Source organism: Triturus cristatus, chromosome 1_2, assembly GCF_964204655.1.
Source record: "Triturus cristatus chromosome 1_2, aTriCri1.1, whole genome shotgun sequence".
NCBI classification, from domain to species: Eukaryota; Metazoa; Chordata; class Amphibia; order Caudata; family Salamandridae; genus Triturus; species Triturus cristatus.
This window is the reverse complement of record NC_140580.1, coordinates 1,159,465,921-1,159,483,541: the sequence shown is the minus strand read 5'-3', so window position 1 is coordinate 1,159,483,541 and position 17,621 is coordinate 1,159,465,921. Positions and strand designations below refer to the sequence as shown.

The 17,621-nt window shown below is 49.6% G+C and overlaps 1 protein-coding gene across 1 annotated transcript in view; it reads right to left on the bottom strand.

Moving 5' to 3' along the window:
* Window positions 1-14,890, bottom strand: part of QRFP (pyroglutamylated RFamide peptide) — a 174,512-nt gene extending 159,622 nt beyond the window's left edge. Inside the window, exon 1 of the mRNA XM_085616398.1 lies at window positions 14,240-14,890. Within this exon, the coding sequence (XP_085472524.1) occupies window positions 14,240-14,242 (3 nt within the window). The 5' untranslated portion in view covers window positions 14,243-14,890. The remainder of the gene's footprint in view (window positions 1-14,239) is intronic.
* Between the last annotated feature and the right edge of the window lie 2,731 nt (window positions 14,891-17,621).

Sequence of the window (17,621 nt, the reverse complement as noted above, 5' to 3'; positions counted from 1 at the left end):
TACTCTGTTACCACCCAACCCTAGATAAGGCTCAGGATACTCTGTTACCACCCAACTCTAGGTCAGGCTCAGAATACTCTGGTACCACCCAACCCTAGATCAGGCTCAGGATAATCTGGTAACGCCCAACCCTAGATCAGGCTCAGGATACTCTGGCACCACCCAACCCTAGATCAGGCTCAGGATACTCTGTTACCACCCAACCCTAGGTCAGGCTCAGGATACTCTGTTACCACCCAACCCTAGATCAGGTTCTGGATACCCTGTTACCACCCAACCCTAGATCAAGTCTTGGATACTCTGTTACCACCCGACCCTAGATCAGGTTTTGGATACCCTGTTACCACCTAACCCTAGATCAGGTTTTGAATACTCTATTACCACCTGACCCTAGATCAGGTTTTGGATACTCTGTTACCACCTGACCCTAGTTCAGGTTTTGGATACCCTGTTACCACCCAACCCTAGATCAGGTTTTGAATACTCTGTTACCACCCGACCCTAGATCAGGCTCAGGATACTCTGTTACCACCCAACCCTAGATCAGGCTCAAGATACTCTTACCACCCAACCGTAGATCAGGCTCAGGATACTCTGTTACCACCCGACCCTAGATCAGGCTCAGGGTACTCTGTTACCACCCAACCCTAGATCAGGTTTTGGATACTCTGTTACTACCCAACCTTAGATCAGGCTCAGGATACTCTGTTACCACCCAACCCTAGATCAGGCTCAGGATACTCTGTTACCACCCAACTGTAGATCAGGCTCAGGATACTCTGTTACCACCCAACCCTATATCAGGCGCAGGATATTCTGTTACCACCCGACCCTAGATCAGGCTCAGAATACTCTGTTACCACCCGACCCTAGATCGGGCTCAGGATACTCTGTTCCCAGACAACCCTAGATCAGGCTCAGGATACTCTGTTACCACCCAACCCTATATCAGGTTTTGGAGACTGTGTTACCACCTGACCCTAGATCAGGTTTTGGATACCCTGTTACCACCCAACCCTAGATCAGGTTTTGGATACTCTGTTACCACCCAACCCTAGATCAGGCTCAGGCTATTCTGTTACCACCCAACCCTAGATCAGGCTCAGGATACTCTGTTCCCAGCCAACCCTACATCAGGTTTTGGATACTCTGTTACCACCCAACCCTAGATCAGGCTCAGGATACTCTGTTACCACCCGACCCTAGATCAGACTCAGGATACTCTGTTACCACCCGACCCTAGATCAGGCTCAGGATACTCTGTTACCACCCGACCCTAGATCAGGTTCAGAATACTCTGTTACCACCCGACCCTAGATCAGGTTCAGGATACTCTGTTACCACCCAACCCTTGATCAGGCTTAGGATACTCGGTTATCACCCAACCCTAGATCGAGTTGACGGAGGCCCAGAGCCTCTGGTTCTGGAGTCAGACTAAGCCGCCCTGACCATCGTCATCTTTTGTGGAGACTTCGGGGTATCTGCCCTAAAAGATCTCCTGCCCGGAAGCAGTGTTGCTATCAAAGGGCCCTTCCTACTGCACTGGAAACTATGACCACGTGCCTTAATAATATCCTGCATTCTATGGCGCTTTATGCCACCTTCTGCTATATTTAAGTGCTGTAAATATCAGGTGTTACGATCACTCAATGTACTCAGTCAACAACCTTGGAGGGATAAAGGCCAAGACGGCCTTGCCTGGATTTGAACTGCAAATCGCCTTGTTTCAGGACAAATGTAACCTTTACTGAGCCTTCCGACTAGCTCACTGACGCCCAGATGTGCAGAAACATCTGCTATAGCGTCCTCCCTTTCAGGGTCTGTGTAAAGAGTCTGGAATACTCGCCCAAAAGAGATCAGAGTCAGCCCATCACTCTCTCCTCCCCAACAAACCGAAGGGGCGCCTGGGACTGACTCTACAGTAGCAAACACAGTATGAGATTTTAGAAAACAGAGAGAGACATTCGCTGAAGCAGAAAGAAGGAAATGTGATCTCTGGTGCACGAGAACACAGTGTAGGTCCCAGGGAGGGGACTAAAAACAGCAGAACCAGAGACAGTGGTGAAACTGTCCCCCCATCCACAAACGGACGCCATTTTAAAAGAAGCCAAGAACATATCTTCTCTTCGGTGAGGAGAAACTAATTCTGTGGCAAGAGTTGCCCCAGTCCACTGAAGAAAAGCGCCTACAGATGAGCCCAAAACCAAGGTTCTGAATGAAAACAGAATCTTGCTCAGATGGGTCTGCCCATGAGACGCAGTTTTCCAAGTGGGAGGCGCAAAACCTCCAGTTTAAAAGGTACAGGACTTTGGGCGGCACGTGGCGGGACTATACCTTTTCTTGCAGGTGATCCGAACTTATTCCCGAATAGATACAGTTCCTTCTATCCGGTCGCGCAATGAGGGCAGCCCCCAGAGCAGGTGTGGGGACCATGGCTGCCTCGACTGCGCGCCCATTGAGCTCATGCAGTGCTTAGTTTGCAAAACAAATAAGTGCCAGGGCTCGCACTCGTCAGGAGGCCGCAGCTTGCACCACACATTGCCCCCCGCCAGCACTGCCAATGATAGTAACACCACAACTAGTAACCATCACACTCCTACGAGTGGGACAATTCAGACTATTTCAGGCCCCCAAAGCTATAAGAATGGTTTGGACGACAGTTTTATTGTATATTAACTACAAATTCACTGTTGTTGTGCTCATATGTAAATTAGCCAGAACGCGCCACCTTGCAGCAGATTGTCACAAGCACTGGTGTTGTCAATTAAGTGTTGATGCTGAGCACCGGAGCCCACCGGCTCAAATTAACCACTGGGCCCATTCGACACTTGAACACATCCATGCAGGGACTGCAGTTGGGGTGGGGGTGGGTGAGATGTGGCCAGCAAGACTGGACTGTTTCGGGCCACAGGTGACTACTCAACAAATAGCAAACTAGAGGGCCCTGTAGCCACCTGGGAGGTGTTCAGAGCTGCAATTAAAGCCGAACTCACTGCCATGGCCGCACCTGCCAAACGGAAGAGCAGATGTGGCATAACGGACAGAGAGGCCGACGTTCAAGCTGTGGATCCTGGGTCGAGTCTCGGCGCCGGCTCAACATGCTGTGATTATGGCCAAATCCCTTCGGGGCATATTATCAAGAAATGGCGTTAAAATTATTGCCGCTTTAGCGGCAGAAAACTACCACTAACAGCGGCGATAATGGGCTTGATAATATGCCCTTGTGAATTCCCATAGACGCTCATGTTCTGGTGTCAACATGCGCTTCTATTGGAATTCTCTGCGGCATATTATCAAGCCCATTATCGCCGCTTTAGAGGCAGTTTTCTGCCGCTAAGGCAGCGATAATTTTAACGCTGTGCTTGATAATATGCCCCTAAATCTCCCCTTGCCTAGGAACAGCACCTAGAGACCCTGGCGGGTGATTTGCGCCAATATCAATTTGAGTGTTAATATCATTATTTAACTAGAAAATGAACTCAAAATAACCGAAGAGAGACCTCAAAAGTGGCCCTAACGCAGACACTCGCCACTATAGGAGGGACGCTGCGGGTCCCGTCGCTTATAAAAGCACAAAGAGCTCTTCTTGCATTCAAAAGCAAGTTTTATCAAAGAGAAGGCTCGTCGGTTGCTGGCCAGGAGACTCCAGGCCAGAGTGAAAGGACAACTGGACTCAAGGCGTGGGGGGGAGATGTTACATGTGATGCCAAAGGGCATTTTGTTACATGATAGTGTGCTAGGCTGCCTGCAGAAGAGCAGACTCGAGAGGGGATTGGACACCCTCCTTAGAGAGATTAACATCTCCCAAGCTGTCCTTAGAAGAGATTTAAGAATTAGAAACTCCAAGATTAAGATGGGAGTAAAAAGCCTGAAATCAGTCACGGCACCGTCCAGATGGCTTCGGTGGGGACCTTCATGAGATGGACACACCAAGGAGGCATTTAAGTCCTCCCCTGATGCAGGCAGAGTGACACCGACCGTGATGCTACGACCGTAGATGTACCTACGGACCAGGCTCAGGCGGGTCATATTACTGAACCCGGGCATCGAAACGGACATGGAAACCATGGCAATGACGCTGGCTGCCTCCTTCCCTCACTGATGCCCGAGGACCAGTCAGGCTCTGTAACTGGCACCCAGACCACTGGTATTATAGGAAGGCTGGCCCACCGTGGAGACAAGGACCCCTGGTGCGCAAGGGCACCGGCAGAGCTCAGTGTACCACCGCCTGGTGCACAAGGGCACTGGCAGATTTCAGTGTACCACCGCCTGGTGCACAAGGGCACCGGCAGAGCTCAGTGTACCACCGCCTGGTGCACAAGGGCACCAGCAGAGCTCAGTGTACCGCCGCCTGGTGCGCAAGGGCACCGGAAGAGCTCAGTGTACCACCGCCTGGTGCACAAGGGCACCGGCAGAGCTCAGTGTACCGCCGCCTGGTGCGCAAGGGCACTGGCAGATCTCAGTGTACCACTGCCTGGTGCACAAGGGCACTGGCAGATCTCAGTGTACCACTGCCTGGTGCACAAGGGCACCGGCAGAGCTCAGTGTACCATTGCCTGGTGCGCAAGGGCACTGGCAGAGCTCAGTGTACCACCGCCTGGTGCACAAGGGCACTGGCAGATCTCAGTGTACCGCCGTCTGGAGCACAAGGGTACCGGCAGAGCTCAGTGTACCGCCGCCTGGTGCACAAGGGCACTGGCAGATCTCAGTGTACCGCCGCCTGGTGCACAAGGGCACCGGCAGAGCTCAGTGTACCCCCGCCTGGTGCACAAGGGCATCGGCAGAGCTCAGTGTACCACCGTCTGGTGCACAAGGGCACTGGCAGATCTCAGTGTACCACCGCCTGGTGCACAAGGGCACCGGCAGAGCTCAGTGAACTGCCGCCTGGTGCACAAGGGCACCGGCAGAGCTCAGTGTACCACCGCCTGGTGCACAAGGGCATCAGCAGAGCTCAGTGTACCACCGTCTGGTGCACAAGGGCACTGGCAGATCTCAGTGTACCACCGCCTGGTGCACAAGGGCACCGGCAGAGCTCAGTGAACCGCTGCCTGGTGCACAAGGGCACTGGCAGATCTCAGTGTACCACCGCCTGGTGCACAAGGGCACCAGCAGATCTCAGTGTACCACCGCCTGGTGCACAAGGGCACTGGCAGAGCTCAGTGTACCACCGCCTGGTGCACAAGGGCACTGGCAGATCTCAGTGTACCACCGCCTGGTGCACAAGGGCACCGGCAGAGCTCAGTGAACCGCCGCCTGGTGCACAAGGGCACCGGCAGAGCTCAGTGTACCACCGCCTGGTGCACAAGGGCACCGGCAGAGCTCAGTGTACCACCGCCTGGTGCACAAGGGCATCGGCAGAGCTCAGTGTACCACCGTCTGGTGCACAAGGGCACTGGCAGATCTCAGTGTACCACCGCCTGGTGCACAAGGGCACCGGCAAATCTCAGTGTACCACCGCCTGGTGCACAAGGGCTCTGTAACTGGCACCCAGACCACTGGTATTATAGGAAGGGTGTCCCACCCCGTCGACAAGGCCAAGTGTAATAATCTAAAGGCACTATTGTTGGCTTCCGATGCAGAAAAAGCTCTCAGTGGGGTGGCCTGAGCCACCCGGAGCGAAAGGCTTAGTCTTGGCAGTCAGTTTATGCCTTGGTAACGTCTGGCTATCAGCAGGGCCTCTGGAATAATACGATTCTTTGCTGCGGCGGTTTCCACATATTTATGGGTTTGATACATTGCCACATAATTCATCATCTGCAGATTTTAACAACATAAAAAAAATTCTAGTTCAAATAGATCAAAAGCTACTACAAATGTGACAACACGTGTCACTGCACCTTGGGAAGGCCTTTACAGAAGTTGACTGCTCATCTTTCTTCTGCTGATTGCTGTATTTGGGTGTCAGACTCGTACTAATGCGGTGAAACCTCTGCCGGGAGAGTGTTATGGGGCCCGATTCACAGAACTAATCTGAGACAAAATCCTAAACTTACTACTTTTGGTATTCACAGAAGGCATTTAGTAGTAGTAAACTAACTTTACTATGACTAAATGCCTTCTGTGAATACCAAAAGTAGTAAGTTTAACCAAAAGTAGTGAGTTTAACCAAAAGTAGTAAGTGCATTCTGTGAATACCAAAAGTAGTAAGTTTAGGATTTTGTCTCAGATTATTTCTGCGAATCAGGCCCAATACTTCTAACTAGCATTAGCAAAGTCAACAGGTCTCGCCCATGGGCAAGCTATTGCCTTTGGTAATTGGGCGGGGGCAGTTAACGGGAGTGGGAGGGGAAGGGGAGAACAAATAGATACGAGGCGGGAGAAGAAACAGGGACAGGAGGGGTGGGAGGGGAAGGAACACAGGAAGGGCTGAGGAAAAGTTAGAAAAGAGATGGGGAGAATGGGAAAAGGAGAAGAAACAGGGTCGGGAGGGCTGTTGGGAGGGAGAGAAGAAACAGGGATTGGCCAAGAAACAAGGAGGGGGTGGTGATACATTAAAAAACAACAGAGCTGCTGCTGGACTGCTTTAAACACTGGTGCCAGAAATAAAATACACGTGGTTGTTTCCGCAGAGGCAAGTCTTCAATATGTGCAATATACTCCTTGATGGTGCGGCGCTTGCACAGATCTGCTGGTGCCCTTGTGCACCAGACGGTGGTAACTTGAGATCGTCTGAGCCCTTGTGCACTAGACGGTGGTAACCTGAGATCTGCCGGTGCCCTTGTGCACCAGACGGTAGTAACCTGCGATCTGCCGGTGCCCTTGTGCACCAGACGATGGTAACCTGAGATCTGCCGGTGCCCTTGTGCACCAGACAGTGGTACACTGAGATTTGCCGGTGCCCTTGTGCACCAGACGGTGGTTTGCTGAGATCTAACAGTGCCCTTGTGCACCAGACAGTGGTACACTGAGATCTACCAGAGCCCTTGTGCACCAGACAGTGGTACACTGAGATCTGCTGGTGCCCTTGTGCACCAGACAGTGGTACACTGACATCTACCAGAGCCCTTGTGCACCAGACGGTGGTATACTGAGATCTGCTGGTGCCCTTGTGCACCAGACATTGGTACTGAGCTTTGCTGGTGCCCTTGTGCACCAGACAGTGGTACACTGAGATTTGCCGGTGCCCTTGTGCACCAGACAGTGGTTTGCTGAGATCTAACAGTGCCCTTGTGCACCAGACAGTGGTACACTGAGATCTACCAGAGCCCTTGTGCACCAGACAGTGGTACACTGAGATCTGCTGGTGCCCTTGTGCACTAGACAGTGGTACACTGAGATCTACCAGAGCCCTTGTGCACCTGACAGTGGTATGCTGAGATCTAACAGTGCCTTTGTGCACCAGACGGTGGTACAATGAGATTTGCCGGTGCCCTTGTGCACCAGATTTTGGTACACTGAGATCTGCCGGTGCCCTTGTGCACCAGATGGTGGTACACTGAGCTCTGCTGGTGCCCTTGTGCACCTGACGGTGTTACAGTGAGATCTACTGGTGCCCTTGTGAACCTGATGGTGGTACACTAAGATCTGCCGCTGCCCTTGTGCACCTTATAGTGGTACACTGAGATCTGCTGGTGCCCTTGTGCACAGACAGCGGTGGTACACTGAGATCTGCTGGTGCCCTTGTGCACAGATGGTGGTACACTGAGATCTGCCTCTGCCCTTGTGCACCAGACAGTGATTTCCCGAGACTGGTGGGTGCACTTGTGCACCAGATGGGGGTACGCTGAGATCTGCCAGTGCCCTTGTGCACCAGACGGTGGTATGCTGAGATCTGCTGGTGCACTTGTGCACCAGACAGAGGTACACTGAGATCTGCCGGTGCCCTTGTGCACCAGATGGTGGTACACTGAGATCTGGCAGTGCCCTTGTGCACTTGATGGTGGTACACTGATATCTGCTGGTGCACTTGTGCACCAGACAGTGGTACACTGAGATCTACCAGTGCCCTTGTGCACCTGATAGTGGTACACTAAGATCTACCAGTGCCCTTGCGCACGATACGGTGGTACACTGAGATCTGAGGGGGCTCATTTGCACCAGACGATAGTACACTGAGATCTGCCGGTGCCCTTGTGCACCAGATGGTGGTACACTGAGATCTGGCAGTGCCCTTGTGCACTTGATGGTGGTACACTGATATCTGCTGGTGCACTTGTGCACCAGACAGTGGTACACTGAGATCTACCAGTGCCCTTGTGCACCTGATAGTGGTACACTAAGATCTACCAGTGCCCTTGCGCACGATACGGTGGTACACTGAGATCTGAGGGGGCTCATTTGCACCAGACGATAGTACACTGAGATCTCCTGGTGATCTTGTGTTGCAGATGGGACATGCACCGATTTGCCAGTGACCTCCTGGTGCAGCAGCAGCCAGGTTCGGATGAGCTGAAGGGGACTCCTTGTCCCGTGTGCAAGTCATAAGGGCCTCGCAGGGGACTGATTGCACAGGGATTAAACTGGAATTATACCCTTTTACTTGTGAACATGGGCCTCTGCCATCTATTGGACAGAGCAGGAGTGGGTGTGGAGGGACAAACACATGAAGATTAAGGAAGACTACAGAGGCAAACGCATCAGATAAGAAAGACATTGGAGCAAACTAGTGGTAAGCATTGGGAGGTCTTTTAGTTCATTGATAGAAAACAAAATGTCTCAAAGAGACAGTGCATGCGCTGTCCAGGCGAGACCTAAAAATGACACAACAATGAGGTGATATATTCACAAAATGAGCTGCATTATGTTGCAGAATTTGTCTTTCCTTGCTGCATAATTTAGTAAACCCTGCTGCATAGGTTGGTCCTCCCCTGCCCATGATTCCAGAGACCCTGGGTACCAGGAGTCTAAAGGAGGAGTGATGAAAGGATGGGTCAATCTCAGACCCTTTGCATTCGTTGAGGAACGATACAAGGATGTCCTCTCTCGCCACTTCGATGTGTCTAATGAATAGAGCCGCTGGTCATGGAGATGTGGTCAACCTAAGAAATGACAGGTGTAACCTGTGGTGGGTCGTCCTGTCATTTCATTGGTAAAACATCTTTTTTCTTTGCTGATGACATGCTGCTGTGACTGCATCGGAGAGCTCTTTGCAGACTCTGGCTCCGGATTCAGCAGACTGTGGTGGGGCATCAGATTATAGAATATATGATCTTAAATCAGAACATTTACCCATGAGCCTTGCAGGACATGAACTGCAAGAACTGGGGGTCGGGACCCCACGTAAGACAGGTGATGGAGGGATGAGGTACCTGGGAGTGCAACTGACATCCTCGCTATCTGGCTGATACTGGGCGTCCACCACCACTGTGGACAGAAACAGGGCTTTAAGTGGGCCGGGTCACACCGGTGTGGAGCACCAGCAAGTTTTTTAAAGGGGGCCTCGAAACGGGTCTCTATCGGGCTCTATTTTGTGTCAGGCACAGGCGGTCCATTTGTTTCCAGACTGCAGTGACAGCAGGTACATCAATGTGCGCGTGCTCACACTGCTGACTTCTCACTAGTGGAGAAGTTACGACATGACGTAATGCTAGGGGAACATTGTAGGGGAAGGGAAATCCTTTAAAGAGTCATTTTCTCTCTGAATTTCCGTTCTCTTTTTGAAACTCAGGAACAGCAACATTGTCGTGGTGTCACCAGGGCTTTAAGTGGAAGCTTTTTCATTATTATATACAAGGCATAGTTGCTGCTTATTTATCTTATGCAACTAACAACCATTGACAAAGCCAATAGTCCTGACTTCTTGTAGGCATGATGTTACTTGAATCATATATCAGGATGCAATGACAGAAACAGCAAAATACAAGTCGGGTGGCAGTCTATGCTAAGCACAGACTTTTAGCTTATGTGTTTTTAAGCCACACCCTTAATTACAATGACCACGCCCCTTTGAGAGACCCCTTAGTGTTTTTTATCCCACTTAAAGCCCTGGACAACATTGACATCAGACCTACTGAAATGGCGATGTTTGTGTATATCTTGGTTGGGCCATATAACCGCCAAAAATGTACCTTGGCACCAAGACTGTAATATGCCTTCCAGGCACAAACGAGCAGTATGGACCCGCCCAAGATAAACGACCGAAAGAAATATCTGACCAATTTGTGTGTCAGTGCAGGAAATCCAACATTTCAAGGAAAATGTGGGTGCCTCCAAAGGCAAGGGGCAAGCTAGGGGAGCACAGGGCTCCCATATGTAAGTAACTACTACAGAGAGACCCAACGCAAAGTAATAGGAGATGGTCGAAATGGAATCTGACAAACAATGGATCCCCCGTAAACACAGACCACTGAATGTATATTACAGCCAAGTAACTGGCACACTGATGGACATCAGAGACACGGCAGCTGTGAGATCCAACATTACGCTGCTAACACCTGCCTTAGACACCGCAGGCTGTACACCAGCCCGAGGACACACCATGGACCAAGACTGGAGATCTGACGACTGCGCGGTGATAGTGGATATGGTTGAGAAATGGGAACATAACATCACTTCTCAGCTGTGAGCGCACATGTTGTCTCCCTGAGCAAGAGAGGTTAAATATCAACAAGTCCATACTAGGGTCCTCCAAACGACACTTGACAAAGCAGCTTCATGACCATCAATGCCGGGGGAAACTCTGAACCTCGTGCCAAGGTACCAAGGGCAGGATACTAAGGGCCCGATTCACAGAACTAACTTAAGACAAAATCCTAAACTTACTACTATTTTGATATTCACAGAAGGCACTTACTCATTTCGGTATTCACAGAAGTTAGGAGTCCTAACTTTAGGACTCCTAAATGCCTTCTGTGAATACCGAAAGTCTTAAAGTTAGGAGTTTTCTCAGTTTAGGAGTCCTAAAGTTAGGAGTCCTAACTATACTACTACTAAACTGAGAAAAATCCTTTTTTTAAGGCTTTTGGTATTCACAGAAGGCATTTAGGAGTCCTAAAGTTAGGACTCCTAACTTCTGTGAATACCGAAATGAGTAAGTGCCTTCTGTGAATACCAAAATGGTAGTAAGTTTAGGATTTTGTCTTAAGTTAGTTCTGTGAATCGGGCCCTAACCCTTCACAAGCTTCTACATACACCCCAGATGAGGATCCTGGAAATACATGAGAAATAGAGCACGGGTACAATAGAGGAGATGAGCAGGGAAACGTGGGAGACCTTGTGCGGGACATATGTAGACAGAGCTTGCCGGTTGAACATAGGGAATCCACCCTGGAGGTTATAATCGGATGGGACAAATGCGAACACGGATGAGCTGAGGGACGGCCTTTCCGTTAAGAACATACGATTGTTAGTGTAAGAGTTTGACATTACAAGGGGACTTCAGTGAGCCTCTCCATATATGACTTGGGGCCATATGTATCAAGCGGTTTTACCCATTCTGTGTCTATGGGAACATGTGTTCATACATATGGCCCTAGGAGTTTTGCAAAAACAAAAGAGCTGGGACACCGCTCAATATAGGATGCTCACCATGTGGAGGGATTGATTACAGTAATCTCCCGTAAATAGTGGCCCTTTTTGAAACCTTAAGGAGTGCCTGGGGATTGACACTCCAGGGACACAGAGAGCTCCGTAGACGAGAGGGTCTTTTAAAAGCCACTGGATAGAGTGGGTCGTGTGGTATGAAGTGTACTGAAAGGCATACAGCATCATTGCGGATGGTGGGAACCGTCAATATCATATGAGATTGTAATGGGGAGGAAATATCCATATAAGTAGTCCTGAAGAAGGTGGTTAGTAGAAGTTATTGTCACAGAAACACGTTGCACTGGTGGCCCTCGTATGTTAAAGATTTAATTCATGAACACCTAGTGACAAAAAAGTAGATGTGTTTTTTGGAAAGACTAATTTAATTGTTTGAAAATACCTCCCTGTTTTTCATATTTGTATATGTGGTTGTCATGTCTATATGTTTTTGTGTTTATGGTATTTTAATGGTTTGGGCATTATAATTAAGGCTCCCTGTTTTCCGTCTTTACTGATTTTTACAGATAAATACAGACAGAAAAACTATTTCTTTTCTTTTCTGTATTAATTTTTAAATGTGGATAAAAACGGAAATTGGTTGCTTTTTGAGTGATTCTAATTGCACTTTGCCATGACTGCCAGTCCAATAACTGTGTGAATTGATAGGCAAAGGGGGTAAAAATTGAAAGTTTTAGTAAAGAGGCTTAAACAGCAGTAGATCTGCACACGGTTGATACTGAAATTTGCATATGTTCATAGAAGTGCATCGATTCATCTTCTGCCAGTTTTCATATCACTGAAACCTGGCAGGCATGCAAGTGTGACTGCATGTTTATTGGTTCAATAATTGTGGAAATATACCAGTTTCAGCTTTATTTTTTCACACAACCCATAATAAATATGGATAAATACAGATAAAGTTGTCAAAAAATAAATATGGATGAATACAGACGGAAATGTCAAAAAAATAAATACCATAAAACCGGGAGCCCTAATTATAATAAGATTAAAGTCAGATATATATTTCTAATTTGCTGTGGTATTTTCTTCTATTGTGTTTTAAGTGTGCGTGTACAGATTGTGTGTGGAGCGTTTTCTTAAAGTTTTACATTTTGCCATGGGAAGCTTAAAGTTTTTGCCATAAACGTTTGGTTCTCAGCACCGGACAATCCCCATAAAGTGTTCCCTGGAACAACAGACAGATGCTGGAGGGGAGTGTGGCGAGGTGGACGCGACCATACTCATAATGTAGATATGTCCCCAAAAAAAAGTTTAGTGGAAGGAAGGACTGGCAGCAGTCACGGTCACAGTAGGATTCACAAGACCTGCCCTACCAGCCGCCTCAATATTAGGCCTCAGTCCCAACAGACTGGGAAAAAATCCCCAGGGGAATTGGAAGTTCAACGTCTCTTCTAAGCGCTATATAAATGCAATAACAATTAAAGTATGTCCATTGCTAGTCATGGCTAAACTGACTCTCGCCAGACAATGGAAGCAAAACACAAGCCCAATGTGGCACAGGTAGAGGGAAGTATTTGGAAGACAATGGCGGTGGAGAGGCTGAGAGCGCATGTATCGGACGCTCGCGGTGATTTTAAGGGTGCGGCAGCCGGTGACTCACCTGGAGGGAGCGTCAAGGGAAGTGAGGTGCCCACCCAAGCTGAGAGGCTTAGGGATGATTGACTAGCTGAGATGGATACAAGGCGGGGGGTATGAATGAACGTTATACAAATCTAATGGGGGGGCAGGTGGGATTGTGGTTACCTACAAAGCGCATTTGTTGAGGTCAAACTTAATTCAGTGGACAAGGCGACCACCCCAAATTTAACACTGACACTGGGTGTTGATGGAAAATTAAAACGCGTATTTACAAAAAAAGAGTCCGGTATTAAGGCTGGTGTCCTCATGGCATCATCTTAATTGTTTACTTTTCTGAGTCTGTGACCCCTCCACCCCCAAATGAGAGGGCTGGAAGGAGGGATGAAAAGAACCGGCCGGTGTCAGATACTGGCCATCCTGTGTATCAGCAATGTTTGTGTAGAACACTGTGCAATAGGCACAGCCACCTCATGCAGATGGTGCAAAATTCCAAATACTGGGACCCACCCTAGTAATGCCAGAGCCAAAATCTGCACTTGCTGTTCTTTAGGTCATCTGAGCCCTATCCACCTGAGTGCCGCCCCGTACCCCCCAGCCCCCGCCCACTGCCAGGCCACTGTGTCCTGTTGTAAAATGCGCCTCTACTCCTCCCCCCTTGGGAGGGATTATTATTTACTTATTCAGTTTCTTTGTGTTAACACCTTACAAACATTCACCCCTTCCCCAAAATACCTTGTTTTGAGTAGTCGACGGAGGTTTTTTGATACAGGCAATGTTGGCTGTAGCCATATTACAAAGGGAATGAGGGTTAGTGGGCAATGAACATTCCACCGACGCTTCTAGGCACTCCAGCTCACGTGCAAACTAATCCTCATGGTTAACTCAATATCACACGCAGTGCTTAACATTTTAAATATACTTTTTAGCATATTTACAATTAGGACAAACCAGAAACCCCGGCTGAGGGAGCTACTGATTTATGGGAATGCTTGCAATCTGCCTGGGGTCACACAGTGAATATGAGTTGGGACGGCAAGAGACCTGTCGCTGCACCTTCTACGCGCCTCCCTAGTTCCGTACACATATTTCCCCTTTAGTTCTGGGGACGGGCAGGCGTGCTTTCCCATTCCTGTTCTGGGTGGTATATTTGCCGCTGGCGCATAATTCATTTACTTACCATGGCTGGTGCGATGGGTTGGAGGTTGCGTCACTCCAGGGACCTGAGACCGGCTAGTCAGCTCTCTGAAGGTGTTGGCAGCCCCCGCGTGCTCTTTATATAGCCCGAGCCCCTAATCACCTGCGCACGGTGCTCAAGTGCCTCCTCTGATCGCCACACATTCCAGATGCCGGGATCCCTTTTCGGCGCGCACAGCAACGGTGACAGCCGGACGTGCCTTGATTGGGCCTGCCCTGAAGTGCAGCAATTAAAGGGGCGAGGGTCCCTGCACGGAGCCAGGGGACGTAAATAAAAGTGAGTGGACGCAGCTCGTTAGCGTTCTGGGGCGAAAGACCCGGGAAATGGGAAAGAATCACCTATGGTTGTGACAATTGGGCCGGAGTGTTCTTCTTCAGCCAGATTAGTAATTGGCGACAGGGGCAGAGTGCTGCGTGGACAGAGTGTACCGTCCAGGGCAATTAATGGGGGCCTCGTGCAGTTCAGGCCCCTGCAGTCCCCGCAGCCCGAAGGGGCACACATCAGGTGGGCCCTCGCTCACGTTAGGCCCGTGAATATCTGTAATACATGGGAGACTCAGGTGCGGCACCAAATTCAGCAGTTGTGGGGACGGCGTGGTGGGGGCTGGGGGGGCATTGTTTGGTGTTACGCCACTGCCACGTGCAGCTCCGTTAGGATGCGAAGTAAGTGCAGGCCCGTGATTGGACAGCACGTGCACTGATGCAGTGAACATGTGATCGAACCGTGCACGTGCACGCATACAATGACGTGACACGAAGGCCTCTCATTTGAGAGCCGCCCACGTGGGCATAGTTTGTGGATTGGGGCAACATCTGCAAGTGGTAGTGCAAGGCATCAATGTAGTGACGTGACACAAGAGAGAAGAGACAACAACGTGTTAAAAGTCTCCGCTGCCTTCGGAGGGGGGAGGGGGTTATGGACTCTCACCGAGGCTGCAGTGTGGGTACCACTTGGAAACGAGGAACTCAGAGACTGCCAACGTGTAATAGAAAGTGACGTCACAAGTGATAGAGCACACCGGGGCTTCAGGCTGTGCGTAAGATCTGCACGTGAGCACCTTCTGCACGAACGCAGTACACGTGCACCATACGCCCCACCCTGATTTTAAGCTGATTGAAATGGAAGCCAAGAATGCTCCCTTAATATTGAGGACACGTAACGCCGTGTTCTTTTGGTTTGAGAAGATGTATTGGGGACGTTGATAAATAAAGCGTTTGTATTGTGTTTTATTGTTCCAGGAACGAAGAGTCGCCTATGGCATTTGTTTGTAAAGTGAGACCTGTGGCCGGTGTGAGCTGCCACCAGAGGGCGCGCTGGGAGTGAGGTGGTGGCAGCCACAGCGAGACAAACCCCGAGGGAAGACCCTTTCTCGCCCCCTGCAAAGCCGAAGAGGGCTAGTCCTGTATTGCTGACGTCATTGTTACACAATACAGGTGAAGATTCTGTTGGACAGCTCAGTATGAAGCTGCAGACGTCATCCCTGCGGGTCAGAGGTCACCAAAGATGGCGCCGTGGTTTGTATCCTGCAGTTAAACTGGACCCTTTTCAGGGTGATATGGTTGGAAAACAACTCCAAGGGGCCATGGAGTTCAGAAGGTGGACGAGCAACAAAGACGTCTCTACATTTTGTTTTCATCTTATCACATTTTTGACACACTGGAATCCCAAGGATTTGTAGGCTTGATTCCACCTCATGCCTCTTTTTCCACCACATACAGTTTGTGAGTGAGGTAAACTGTTTATGGTTGTTTTAATCCCTTTCTCTCTTTGACATTTTTCCCCTCTTTCTCTTCCTCCTCCTTTCCTCTTTTGTGTTTTTCTCTCTCTAGCCCTGGATAAAAGAATGTTGAAGTAAAAGATGCGCTGGTCATCAATAATGAGTGCTGGCGGTCTCAACGTCCAGCCCAGCTCAAATTAAGCACTGACTCCTCCGCACGACTACCACAGCCCTGCCCTAGTGCACACCCCTCCCAGCCCTGCCTTGTCAGTGTTGATGGTAACCTCAGTGGGTCTTGAAGTGTGCTTAGCATCCCCTGCACAAACAAGCTCTTGAAGATATTTTTGCCACATAATCCTGTTTGCCCGTGCCTACAGTAAACACTCTATTTATCCTTTCCACTAGGCCATCAGCTCTGGGGCAATACAAAGCTGTTCACTGGTGTTTCACAGGCTCTTCCTACAACAAGACTCTCATAATGTCAGAGGTCAGTGGTGCCTCATTGTCACTGACAAGTTCTTCCAGGCTACCCCATCACAAAATACTTTCCTTAAATCTATCAGAGCATTGGTTGCGACTCGACACACTGTCTTAGTGGCATCCATCTAGAATGATAATCTATTAGCACTAAGTAGCAGCCCTCGATCGCAGTCCCACTACTGTACCCGCAATGTCTGCAGCTCATTTGCTTGAAAGTTTGTCAAGTACTGCACAGGGGAGAGAGAGGTTTGTGCGTCACTAGTTGCACATGCTAACCAGGCCTGAACCTCTTATTCCAATCATGAATCCATTCCAGGCCACCGTTAGCGTGACCTAACTCAACTCTCCTACAGTTCTTTCTTAAATGTCCTTCACGCGTTAGTCTTAAAACTCTGCCCCTTAGAGCTCTGTGAGGCAACAGTCTATCCTCACGTGAAGTTTGTACTCAACTAGGCCCAAGACATCTCGGCATGCCACAACAGATGGAGCATTTAATGGGCACCTTCTTTATTGGGCCATCCTTTGCCCAGCCAGGGCTGTACCACTTTCATCTCTTTGTCAGAAGACTCGCACTCTCTTCATTCTTCACAGAGAGCCTCTCTTGCACACTCACCAGGACAGTTTCAGCATTTGCGTCCTCTTTCTTATTCAAGATGTCTACCGGCATCTGAGAATGGCAATTAGGTGCTAGGACGTTGTGCTTGTCAGGTATTCCATCCTGAGATGAAAACCCTCTAGATCAAACCCTCACCTTGTTCTATGAGTGGTGCGCGCTGCACCTTTGGTGGTAAACGTGAAAATGAATGGCTTGTAGTGAGAGTGCAGTACAAACGGAATTCCTCATAAATAAATCTTCAAGTTGTGTATCACTCAGAAGGAGGCCATGCCGGCACATTCAAACACTGACCAACTCTTCTCCAGCCCTTTAACCCCTTGCATGCCCTTGACGGAACCACTCCGTCATGAGCCACGGGCGCCGTGTGCTCATGACGGAGTGGTTCCGTCATGCTGCGGCCGTTGGCGGCCGCTCCTCCCACGCGGCGCTAATTCCCCGTCTGTGCGGGCGATTAGCACAGTGGGTGGAGTCATGACGGAAACACGCCGTCATGAGCACAGCTCGCCCGTGACTCATGACGGCGTGGTTCCGTCATGAGCATAGCGGCGCCG